The sequence below is a fragment of the Hyla sarda genome, chromosome 1 (genome assembly GCF_029499605.1).
Source record: "Hyla sarda isolate aHylSar1 chromosome 1, aHylSar1.hap1, whole genome shotgun sequence".
NCBI classification, from domain to species: Eukaryota; Metazoa; Chordata; class Amphibia; order Anura; family Hylidae; genus Hyla; species Hyla sarda.
In genome coordinates this window covers 422,291,415-422,304,013 of record NC_079189.1, presented here as the reverse complement: position 1 = coordinate 422,304,013, position 12,599 = coordinate 422,291,415, and the positions used below count along the sequence as shown (strand labels likewise).

Genomic DNA, 12,599 nt, shown 5'->3' with positions numbered 1-12,599 from the left:
TCTTTGAGAATCTCCCCCACTGTGTCTGGGCAGGGAAGCGTGCACCCAAGAAAGCTCCCTGCATCCCTCCACTGCTTACTGGACTGTCCAAGCCAGGAAGTGGAGCCAGAAGGAGCAATGCAGAGAGCTGAAAACACATGGTGGGCAAACCTATTTAAGAGCCCCTTTTTTCCTACTACTTTTTATTCTTTTTGTGAAAAGTATAAGTCATTCTGATGTGAGGTGGGGAGTCTATTTAGTGAAATAATAAATGATGCAGTATATAGACATAACTCATAAGAGTGAGAACACATGTGGTCGGCTGACAAACTTATGCATTATGATCATAAGAACAGGTGGGTCCTGTGTCCCATACAACATTAGAATAGTGGTCAGGCATTCACACTGCCTTTCCATTAAAAGTCTGTAGGACAGGCAAACAAAACCAGTACAGAGTTTGATTGGGAATGGATCACCAGTATGCATGCTTGACTGCCATGCCATTCAATTAGGAGTCGTCATGGGATCCTCATAATTAATGGGGGTGCCAGTGTCTTTCTGGTAACCCTAAAATACCGTAAAGGGTTTTTTACCATGAAGTTTAATAGGTTCTTTTTGTTAGGTACTGTACATGTGTTTTTATATTGAATGGTTGGAGAGTCAACCACATACTAGTGCCTCCTTTCTTTAGATATCCTGTTGTCCTCAGTAGCATACACCCTTGGTGATCCAGTATGGTTCTCACATATGCACTGTATGATTTTAGTCCCCTTCTGTCTGTCATAGGATTGATTGCATCTGTTCCGGCTCCTCAGCACATGCACTAACCCGGCTGACACTGCCCCCCATATACTGTGCTGCTGGGGATTGTGCATATGCAGTGGGGCATGTGGGATTGTGAGAGAGTTTGTACATGTCATGCTGTGCACAGCCAGCCCACAAAAGATTGTGGAGCAAAGAAAATGTGATTCCTGGCAGCCTATATAATGCCTCTTCCAGGTTTTCTCAATTTACCTGAACATCTGTCCCTTCAGGCATTTAGGGTACAATGAGGCAACCAAGGAAGAGTGTCAACTGCGTAAATTAGTGGTAGTGCCATCACTGCCTCCACTCCTGCTTTCTGAGTCAAGTCTTTTTCTTATAGGTTTTCCTTAGACTGTAGTTCTCCAGCACCGTTCACCCAGGCCTGTGGTTATCTGCCAGAACTTCCTTTTTCTTCTCTACCTGCTTTAACATTTATTTTTTGTCTTTAATATTCAGGACTGAAAAGTCAACCGACCAAGTAATGAAGCCTGTGAATCTTGAGGCCTTGACTAAATGGGTTGGGAAGCTGCCAACAGACATAGTAGATGACATGTCTCGTATAGCTCCAATGCTTGCCCGACTAGGATATGATCCCTTTGCCAACCCGCCAAAATATGGTAATCCCGATGCATTAGTGGTCAACAACACCCACCGAGTGAGTATATCTATGATGTGGGCGGCATGTACATGTTATCTAGAAATATAGCCTACCTTATGCTCAGAGTTTTTATTTATATATGCTATGCTATGCTATACTGTACTGCAATGTACAATGTCAATGTATTTAATGTTTATTTGTGTCTCATAACACATACACATGTTCTCATTATTTTCCAGATCCTAAAGGGGGACTTTAAAACACCAAGCAGCCTGAAAGGATTTATTCAGGTAACATTTCTTCATATGCTCTAAATGCTTCTGATTTTATGCTTAAATGGGTTCTCTGGGACTACAAAAACAGGACTGTATCAATATCAGACTGGAGCAGGTCCAACTCTCATCACCTCTGCCAATCGGCTGATTGAATGGACTAGGGCACTCCAGTGAGGGCCTTGTCCCGTTCATAGTTTACCAGGCACAGCTCCAAAGTGGCTGTGCCTGGTATTATAGATCAGTCACAACCCTTAACCCCTTGCCGCAAATAGACATGAATGTACGTCCACTGCAGGCTCCCGAGGTATGGCGCGCATTATACACTGTGGGTCCCGGTTGCTATCAGTCCAAATAAAAGTTTGAATCACCCCCTTTTCCCATTAAAAAAAATAAATAAATTTAAACAAAAATAAACATAAACGTATGTGGTATCGACGCGTGGGTAAATGTCCAAACTATAAAAATATAATATTTAATTAAACCGCGTATAGGTTAAAATTGTGTATTTTTGGTCATTTTGTATACCCCCAAAAAATGTATAAAAAGCGATCAAAAAGTCCCATCAAAACAAAAATGGTACCGATAAAAACTTAAGATCACTATGCAAAAAATGAGCCCCAAACCGCCCCATTTGCAGAAAAAGAAAAAAGTTTTATAGGGGTCAGAAGATGACAATTTTGAACATACTACTTTTGGTGCGTGTAGTTATAATTTGTTTGTAGTAAAATAAAATCAAACCTATATAAATTGGATATCCTTGTGACCGTATGGACCTGCAGAATAAATATAAGGTAAATTTTACCGAACACTGCACTGCGTAGTAACGGAAGGCACTAAAAATTACAAAATGGCGTTTTTTGTTTTTTAAAATTTTGTCCTACACATTTTTTTTCTGGTTTTGCCGTAGATTTTGTGGTGAAATTATTAATGGTATTACAAAGTAAAATTGTTGGCGCAAAGAACAAGCCATCCTATGGGTCTGTAGGTGGAAAATTTAAAGTGTTATGATTTTTTTTTTAGAACAATGGTGCAAAAATTAAAAATGGCCAAAGAGGGAAGGGGTTAAGCACGACTGACATACTGAGCTATAATACCAGGTGCATTCACTAACAGAACTAAAAGTGCATGCAGTGCGTCTTCAGTTGATCGGTAGTGGCGAATCTTCTTCCCACTGCTCTGATATTTGATAGCCCATCAGCCTAAGGATAAACCATCAGCTTTGCAGTCCCAGTTAAGTTTTAAATGAATTTTTTGGATTTGAGAGAATTCATATCACAGTAGGACTTGTACTTCTGTTTTAGTTAGTAACATAGTTTTTAAGGCTGGAAAAAGACATACGTCCACCCAGTCACCTGTTCTCCTGCAGTGTTAACCTAGAGAAAGGCAAAAAAAAAAAAAAATAAGCCATAATAAACTTCTGGATCAACAACTCTTTTCTAGAAACCTGGTTACCATACCTTGTGATGTTACCAAACTCAAGAACCAAACCAGCCCTCCATTTGAATGAATTAACCATGATAATTCATAAAGTTCCATAGTCTATAGTCTGACATAGTTCCATAGTCTGACATAAAGTTCCATAGTCTCCCTGACATTGTTCGCTTTTAAGGGGTTTTCTTTATTATAATTTTATATATTTATATTTTTTTTTGCTGGACAGCCCCTCTAAGCCTTTTTAGGTAGTGAGCAGGGCACTGTTACCTTTAAACTGGTTGATCCAAAACAGCATCAATATTGATTTTGTACATATTTTACACCAGAGTTCTCCAGTTGCAAATCTTCACCAAAACTATCTGATTTGCCACCACAGCATTTTGACCATATTGCATGGTGTGGATTTTTCCCCAGGTACTGCAGTGCTGTTACAGAGAACATGTGATAAGAATTGTAAAGAACCGTATTGATCTGTGCAATAAGTTTGTCTTCCTTCTTTTCCAGATTCATCAGAATAACTCCTCACACTGGTGACAGCAGAGGATCAGGTACAAGTCTGTAGCTGCTATTCTATGTAGTATATCATATACCGTATTTTTCGTCATATAAGACGCTCCGGCATATAAGAGGCACCTAATTTTATAGGATAAAAATCTAGAAAATAAAGATTCTGAACCAAATACAATGTAAAGTATAAGACAGTGATCTTCAACCTGCGGACCTTCAGATGTTGCAAAACTACAACTCCCAGCATGCCCGGACAGCCGTTGGCTGTCCGAGCATGCTGGGAGTTGTAGTTTTGCAACATCTGGAGGTCTGCTGGTTGAAGACCACTGGTATAGGAGGTAGTACTCATGAGTCCCTGCCACTCCGGACCTGTCACCGCTGCCCTGGATGTTGCCCTCCATCGCTCTCGCCGCGTCCCTGGGTGTCCCCGTCGCTCCGGAACGTCTCTGCTGCCCGGTATCCTCGCTCTCCATCGCCGCCATGACATCACTACGCATGACAACGGAGAGTGCCGGCCATGCAAGGGATCCCAGCACGGAGCAGACACTGAGGAGGCAGGTAAGGTCCCTCCCAGTGTCCTGTAAGCTGTTAGGGTCCCGAACAGCCCGACTGAACAGACGGGATAGTGTTATTTTCGCTTCAGATGCGGCGGTCAGTTTTGATCGACGCGTCTGAAGGGTTAATACAGGGCATCACCACGATCGGTGATGTCCTGTATTAGCCGCGGGTCCCGGCCGTTGATGGCCGCAGGGACCGCCGACATAGGTGTGTATTCGCCTTCTAAGATGCACTAACTTTCCCCCCCCAGTTTTGGGGAAGAAAAAGTGCGTCTTATACGGCGAAAAATACGGTACATTGGCCCAGATTTACTAAGACTGTCAGGTTTTTAAAATCCCTAAATATTAGGATTTTGCTTTCGCATTTTGTCAGATTTACTGTCTACTGGTTGGTTAGTGCATTTGGTTGGTTTTTGTTATGCACCTCTCTGCTTTCAGTTGTGCCATTATGGGACAATTTGCAACACAGAACATCATTATTTAGTCAGACTTTTCATTTACTCTAAGGTTTTTCTGAGAAAAACCAGACATACACATGTTAAACCTGTCAGGAAAATTCAGAGCACACCAAAAAGCCCTAGAAATAGTGTCTCATTTCTGTTTGCTAATTCCAGGCCAATGAGCGGGATCTCTGCGAGTGCTTCATTTCCATGGTGGTAGATATTAGGGCTTTGTGCAATGCAAATACTGATCGAAACCAAGACGTGTAGACAGCTGTTTTACATTTATTGCTGGTGTAAATTATTTTGCATGCTTTAATACACTTCTCAAAAAAAAATAAAGGGAACACTAAGATAACACATCCTAGATCTGAATAAATGAACTAATCGTATGAAATACTTTCGTCTTTACATAATTGAATGTGCCGACAACAAAATCATACCAAAATGATCAATGGAAATTAAATTTATCAACCCATGGAGGTCTGGATATGGAGTCACACTCAAAATCAAAGAGGGAAACCACACTACAGGCTGATCCAACTTTGATGTAATGTCCTTAAAACAAGTCAAAATGAGGCTCAGTAGTGTGTGTGGCCTCCACGTGCCCATATGACCTCCCTACAATGCCTGGGCATGCTCCTGATGAGGTGGCGGATGGTCTCCTGAGGGATGTCCTCCCAGACCTGGACTAAAGCATCCACCAAATGGACAGTCTGTGGTGTAACGTGGCGTTGGTGGATGGAGCGAGACATGATGTCCCAGATGTGCTTGATCGGATTCAGGTCTGGGGAACAGGCAGGCCAGTCATAGCATCAATTCCTTCCTCTTGCATGAACTGCTGACACACTCCAGCCACATGAGGTCTAGCATTGTCTTCCATTAGGAGGAACCCAGGGCCAACTGCACCAGCATATAGTCTCACATGGGGTCTGAGGATCTCATTTCGGTACCAAATGGCAGTCAGGCTACTTCTGGCAAGCACATGGAGGGCTATGCGGCCCCCCAAAGAAATGCCACCCCACACCATTACTGACCCACCGCCAAATCAGTCATGCTGGAGGATATGCAGGCAGCTGAACATTCTGCATGGCGTCTCCAGACTCTGTCACGTTTGTCACATGTGCTCAGTGTGAACCTGCTTTCATCTGTGAAGAGCACAGGGCACCAGTGGTGAATTTGCCAATCTTGGTGTTCTCTGGCAAATGCCAAACGTCCTGCACAGTGGTGGGCTGTAAGCTGTAACCCCAACCTGTGGACGTCAGGCCCTAGTACCACCATCATGGAGTCTGTTTCTGACCGTATGATTGGATAAATGCACATTTGTGGCCTGCTGGAGGTCATTTTGCAGGGCTCTGGCAGTGCTCCTCCTGCTCCTCCTTGCACAAAGACAGAGGTAGCAGTCCTGCTGCGGGGTTGTTGCCTTCCTAAGGCCTCCTCCACATCTCCTGATGTACTGGCCTGTCTCTTGGTAGCGCCTCCATGCTCTTGACACTACTCTGACAGACACAGCAGACCTTATTGCCACAGCTCGCATTGATGTGCCATCCTGGATGAGCTGCACTACCTGAGCCACTTGTGTGGGTTGTAGACTCCATCTCGTGCTACTACTAGAGTGAAAGCACCGCCAGTATTCAAAAGTGACCAAAACATCAGACAGGAAGCATAGGAACTGAGAATTGGTCTGTAGTCACTACCTGCAGGACCACTCCTTTATTGGGGGTGTCTTGCTAATTGCCTATAATTTCCACCTGTTGTCTGTTACATTTGCACAACAGCATGTGAAATTGATTGTCAATCAGTGTTGCTTCCTGAGTGGACAGTGTGATTTCACAGAAGTGTGATTTGACTTGGAGTTACAGTGTGTTGTTTAAGAATTCCCTTAATTTTTTTGAGCAGTGTATATTTTTAGCATTTTACTACTTGCCTTGTGCTCAGTGGTAGTTTCAGTTATGTGACTATAGAGACTGAGTTACTGTTGGGGTATGTTCACACAAAGCTGGATGTGGTTTGCATTTACTGTAGTGGGAAATAGGCATATACACATTATCATGCATCCGCCATAGCAGTACACTGCGCTCAAGCATGTGCAATGATAAAGGCACAATGACGTGCTATGTCACATGCTCCTCCAGAGGCAGTCATGTATGGAAAAATGAACCATCCAGCTGCCTGAAGGGATAGGGAACCAAACTGGCATGGAGCTTGGTGATTAGAGAGAACGGGGCTGCATAGAAATCTTAGTTAATGACTGAATAATACTCACTGCAGTGCTGCAGTATAGATAAAAATGTCAAAGGTGGTCAACCCCTTTTAATGGAGTTGCCTCATAAAGATGTGGTGTCCAGGTACTGTACATGTACTGTACCTTGTGGGGTGGTCCCCAAAGTCAGAGTTCCTTCGCCCTGATTGGAGTATTAGTGTGATAACTTCGAAATCCAATGGGGTTTCCCCGCACAGGTTTGAATCCTGTTCGTGACGCCAAAAGGTGGTAGCTTGGGGGTGTAGGGGATAGGTGGTGTAGCTGTGCAGTGATGAAAGGGTGTTGGATTAACCCTTAACTGTCGTGACGCCAGGGTGCGGGTTCTCTTCCGTATATTAAATATCCTATCGCCACTCGTCCCAGGAACGATAGGGAGGAATAAAGGATTGTCCACAACCGGAATTTAGTAAACTGAAAATAACTTTACTGCAGATTTTATGCAGGTTAAACGTAGCAACAGTCTTTACAGAGGACTAGACTTTTAGGCTCCTCACAGGTTTGGTTGGGACCTTTTAGTGAATAAGCTTTGATGCTTGATTACGCTGTTCCACTGAATTTAGGGGTTTTATTTAGGTTCAGTAGTCACGTAGGATTAGGGTTGAGTTAGATTGAACTCACGTTTTCTTATTCAGCTTAAGTTAGCAGGCTTCAGGCTTAGATTTGTCTTGAAAGTTTTCATGGAGCTTCTCTCTGCTAGTCCGGAACCCAAGAGAGCGAGGATTGGATAACAGCGCCCTTATATGGCAAGGGGCAGGCTCAAAGCTTATTGGACCCCCAAACCTGTCAATCCTATTACAAAGCATTGTGGTACATCACGTGACATGAGCACCTGACCTGGAAGGTCCTTAACCTTAGCAGAGCAATATAATTATTAATCATGTGACCCAAGTTCCTGGAAGGAATATTTACACTATACAATATACACAAAATTAAAGATTTACAGCTACTATAACACCCTTAACATTTGGTGTACAGAGTTTGAAATCTCTGCACAAAAACCATTTACAATGGTTGAACCTTTTATGACACATTTATTGAGAAACACAGAAATTAGCAGGTGCATTCACCTGACAAAAGTGCGAATGAGAAACAATATATTACTTTTGTAGATAATTATCTTAAGTTTACTAAAATTCCGGTTGTGGACAATCCTTTATTCCTCCCTATCGTTCCTGGGACAGGTTGCGGTAGGGTATATAATATACAGAGGAGAACCCGCACCCTGGCATCACGACAGTTAAGGCTTAATCCAACACCCTTTCATCACTGCACAGCTACACCCCCTATACCCTACACCCCCAAGCTACCACAAAGACAAAACCTTTTTCTCGTTGCCCTTTTATTGCGATAGGAGACCTTCTTTCCCTGGGCACAAAAACTGGTAGTTGAGGATTATAGAAGCTGGAACCATGATGGCATTTTGTTGTAAGCCCACCTACTAACATATTCTCTGTTTACACTGACATCATGACTTCACTTTTTCTTACATTTGGGGTCAGTTATTATCTTGATGACACTATTGACTCATATTAGGTGTCTGTATATAATAATTATTTTTTAACTGGGGAAAAAAACGCATTGTTTTTGTGGATCTGGATGTTAACCCCTTAATGGCCAGACTGCTTGAGTCCTAAGTGACCAGCCACTTTTTAGCGGTATTGCACAAGTGTAGTTAAAAATCATACAGATTTTATTCATTTATTTTACATCACCACACAGGTTGTGTTCATACATTGCATGACCATGTTGCAGTTCTGCCAACTTTTTGCCACTAATGATTGCATCTGCTGTAAAAATTTCAGGCGATTTTTTTTTTTTTTTTTTTTACGGCGATTGCACATATTGCAGCAGAAACATGTTTTTGTTACCTCGATTTTGGGAAATAGTGCCAAAAATGCAGAGGTGCAATATATGAACCTAATGTGAATAGTGTTTTATTTATATATATATATATATATATATATATATATATATATATATATATATATATATATATATATATATATCTATCACAGTCATGGCCGTAAATGTAGGCACCCCTGAAATTTTCCAAGAAAATGAAGTATTTCTCTCAGAAAAGGATTGCAGCAACACATGTTTTGCTATACACATGTTTCCTTGGTGTGTATAGGAACTAAACCGAAAAAGGATGTGGAAAAAAGCAAATTGGACATGTCACACCAAACTACAAAAATGGGCTGGACAACATTTATTGGCACCCTTAAAGGGATTATAAGGTGATTGTAGTACGTACCTGGCAGACAGTAATGGACATGCTTAGGAGGAATCTGCGCTTGTCTTGGGGCTAAATGGCGATGTCATGAGATTACCATAACATCGTGGCTAGCTTTTTGTGAACTGGTATTTCCTGTTTTAGTTTACTTTTTTTTTTTAAACTACAAATCCCATAGTTAAATTTTCCTCCCTCCCACACATCAGCCACGCCACCCATTGAAACATAAATGAGCTGCATCCATTCAAAAGACCTGTGGTTTTCAATCAGGGTGCCTACAGCTGTTGCATTAGTTGCAGATTGATCTCTCTCCCACCAAACGATCGCTCCACCCATTGAAGCAGACAGGCTCCCTGTCATCAGCTGACTAGTGAGTCTGGTCTCGGACCGCATTGCAACTTGGGAAAAATCTGAGACACAGTCATTTTGTATGCTGTTAAAAATAAATATTGGAGTGACAATCACAGAAGAATTGTGAGAAAACAATCACACACAGGTACAGACACTATATTATGAACTACACTAACTTTACAGCCCCTGTAGCATTGTCAAATAAAAAAAATTCTTGGAATACCCCTTTTACTTAATATTTAGTTGCACACCCTTTGGAAAAAATAACTGAAATCTGTCGCTTCCTATAACCATCAAAAAGCTTCTTACACCTCTCAGCCGGAATGTTGGACCACTCTTCCTTTGCAAACTGCTCCAGGTCTCTTATTGGAAGGGCGCCTTTTCCCAACGGCAATTTTAAGATCTCTCCATTGGTGTTCAATGGGATTTAGATATGGACTCATTGCTGGCCACTTCAGAACTCTACAGCGCTTTGTTGACATCCCTTTCTGGGTGCTTTTTGATGCATGTTTGGGGTCATTGTCCTGCTGGAAGACCCAAGATCTCGGACCCAAACCCAGCTTTCTGACACTGGGCTGTACTGTGAGACCCAAAATCCATTGGTAATCCTCAGATTTCATGATGCCTTGCACACATTCAAGGCACCCAGTGCCAGAGGTAGCAAAACGAACCTCCACCATATTGCACTGTGTTCTTTTCTTTTGTAAGCCTCATTCTGTTTTCGGTAAACAGTAAAATGATGTGCTTTACCAAAAAGCTCTATCTTGGTCTCATCTGCACACAAGATGTTTTCCCAGAAAGATTTTGGCTTACTCAAGTTCATTTTGGCAAAATGTAGTCTTGCTTTTTTATGTCTGTGTCAGCAGTGGGGTTCTCCTGGGTCTCTTGCAATAGCCTATCGTTTCACTTAATAGTCGATGGATAGTTCGCACTGACACTGATGCTCCCTGAACCTGCAGGACAGCTTGAATATCTTTGGAACTTGTTTGGGGCTGCTTATCCACCATCCAGACTATCCTGCGTTGTAACCTTTCATCAATTTTTCTCCTCCGTCCACGCCCAGGGAGATTTGCTACAGTGCGATGGGTTGCAAACGTCCTGATAATGTTGCGTACTGTGGACAAAGGCAAATCTAGATCTCTGGAGATGGACTTGTAACCTTGAGATTGTTGATATTTTTCCACAATTTGGGTTCTCAAGTCCTCAGACAGTTCTCTTCTCCTCTTTCTGTTGTCCTTGAATTTAACAGAGCATTACATGCTTTAAACAACCTTATTTTTCCACAATTTTGAAAGGGTGGCAATCATTTTGTCCAGCCCCTTTTTGGAGTTTGGTGTGACATTATGTCCAATTTGCTTTTTTTTTTTTTTTTCTCCCTTTTTTGGTTTAGTTCCAATACACACTAAGGGAATAAACATGTGTATAGCAAAACATGCGTTACTGCAATCCTTTTCTGTGAGAAATAAATCATTTTCTTGAAAAATTTCAGGGGTGAGAGTGAATGAGTGAGAGAAAACAAACCACTTTTAGTCCCTTTCTGTCTCTGAGATCTTGGCCCCTACTATATTGCAGGGGCTTTAAACCCATTTACGTTGGCATACTCTTCGTTCTATAAAGGTTACACAGCAATGCTATATGACCTGAAAAAAAAAAATCCTAAAGCCTTCACCAATCCCTTAATATTAACTGGAACCCCCAGTGATCAGCTGTAATCCGCAAGGAAGCTGGCAGCAAGCGTTTACTTGGCCCACAGTGTCACCTGGTGCCCATACTGTTCATGTAATGTCTACTTCTGCGGAGTCCTCTTTGCAGGCACCGTCTGCTTTGTCTAATCATTGAAGATTCCAGATTAGGAACCCATCCCATCTTTTTTGCTTGGATTGGTCTGTCGGGGTGTGCAAAATGGGTTTCTAAACCAAACAACCCCTTAAATAATAATTGTGCATATAAATATGAATAGCGAATGTTGAAGACTGATACAAATTTTCATTATATTAATTTGTATCTTTTCTTTTCTAAATCAGTGGTCTCACACTGTGGCCCTCCTAGATGTTGCAAAACTTCAACTCCCAGCATGCCTGGACAGCCAACGGCTGTCCGGGCATGCTGGGAGTTGAAGTTTTGCAACATCTAGAGGGCCACAGTTTGGGACCAATGTTCTAAAGTGTCTGGAGAATGAGATGTGATCTGGTTGTAATTGACTATATAGCTGGGGGCATTTACTATGTTACTTTTCTTTTCAGGGTTTGAAGTTGACCATCTCCTCAAGACCAGAAAAAAAAAATCCTGACACTGATGGAATCCTGATATCCAAGCATATTGCTTGCCAAATATTGCCAAACTGTGACTGTCTAGAGCGAATGTATTTGCACTTGTTTGTACGCTACAACCTTTCAGACTTGTTGTTAAAATGGACTTGTGTAGCTCATCTGACTTTTCAGCCATCATGGGATCTTTTATTTGTTACTGAATATGGTGCCAGTATTTTATACAGAGCCACAATCTGCTTTTATTTTTGCCACATTAAGCACCAGACACCCGGGTTCAGATTTCATTGTGCCATGGGGAGGGCATCCTCTCTCACATGCTGATAGATCGCCCAGACCGGTGAAATGAAGGAGTGGCTGCAATAAATAATTTTCCTTATTCTTCACAAAAGACTGGTACATTGTAATAATCTGTCATTTTGTTTCAAGTGTTTAAAAAAAAAAGTGGAAGAAAAGAAAAAAAGCAAAGATGATTTTTACATACGTGTTAAACTGTGTTCCTCAGATCTCTATTTAAAATTTTAATATATATGATCCATTGCATTCCAAGTTTTCATTCAGATTTCATTATATTAAATGGTTTTAATGAAGTGCCACATTATCATTGCCGGTTATTATTTCACGAGGAGGTTTTCTTCTTCTGCAGGTGGGTTAGAGAATGTGGTTTTTATTTTTATTGTAACAGCGGATTTGACTTTGTACAAAGTAGGGTAACAAAATGAGAAGGTATTACAACATGTATCCCAGCAATGGGATATAGCCCTAGCCCAGTATTTGCCAAACAGTGTGCCTCCTGCTATTGCAAACCTACAACTCCCAGCGTGCCCGGACAGCATTTAGCTGGCAGTTATAGTCTTTGCAACAGCTGTTTGGAAAACACTGCCCTAGCCT

At 41.8% G+C, this 12,599-nt stretch overlaps 1 protein-coding gene across 5 annotated transcripts in view; it reads left to right on the top strand.

The window, feature by feature from the left end:
- The window catches only part of TPST2 (tyrosylprotein sulfotransferase 2), a 59,293-nt gene extending 46,993 nt beyond the window's left edge, over nt 1-12,300 (top strand). For all 5 annotated transcript variants that reach the window (XM_056529321.1, XM_056529333.1, XM_056529344.1 and 2 more), the window contains 4 exons: nt 1,240-1,438; nt 1,621-1,671; nt 3,595-3,638; nt 11,685-12,300. In XM_056529321.1, coding sequence (XP_056385296.1) covers nt 1,240-1,438; nt 1,621-1,671; nt 3,595-3,624 — 280 coding nt within the window. In that variant the 3' untranslated portion in view covers nt 3,625-3,638; nt 11,685-12,300. The remainder of the gene's footprint in view (nt 1-1,239; nt 1,439-1,620; nt 1,672-3,594; nt 3,639-11,684) is intronic.
- Nucleotides 12,301-12,599: the final 299 nt, after the last annotated feature.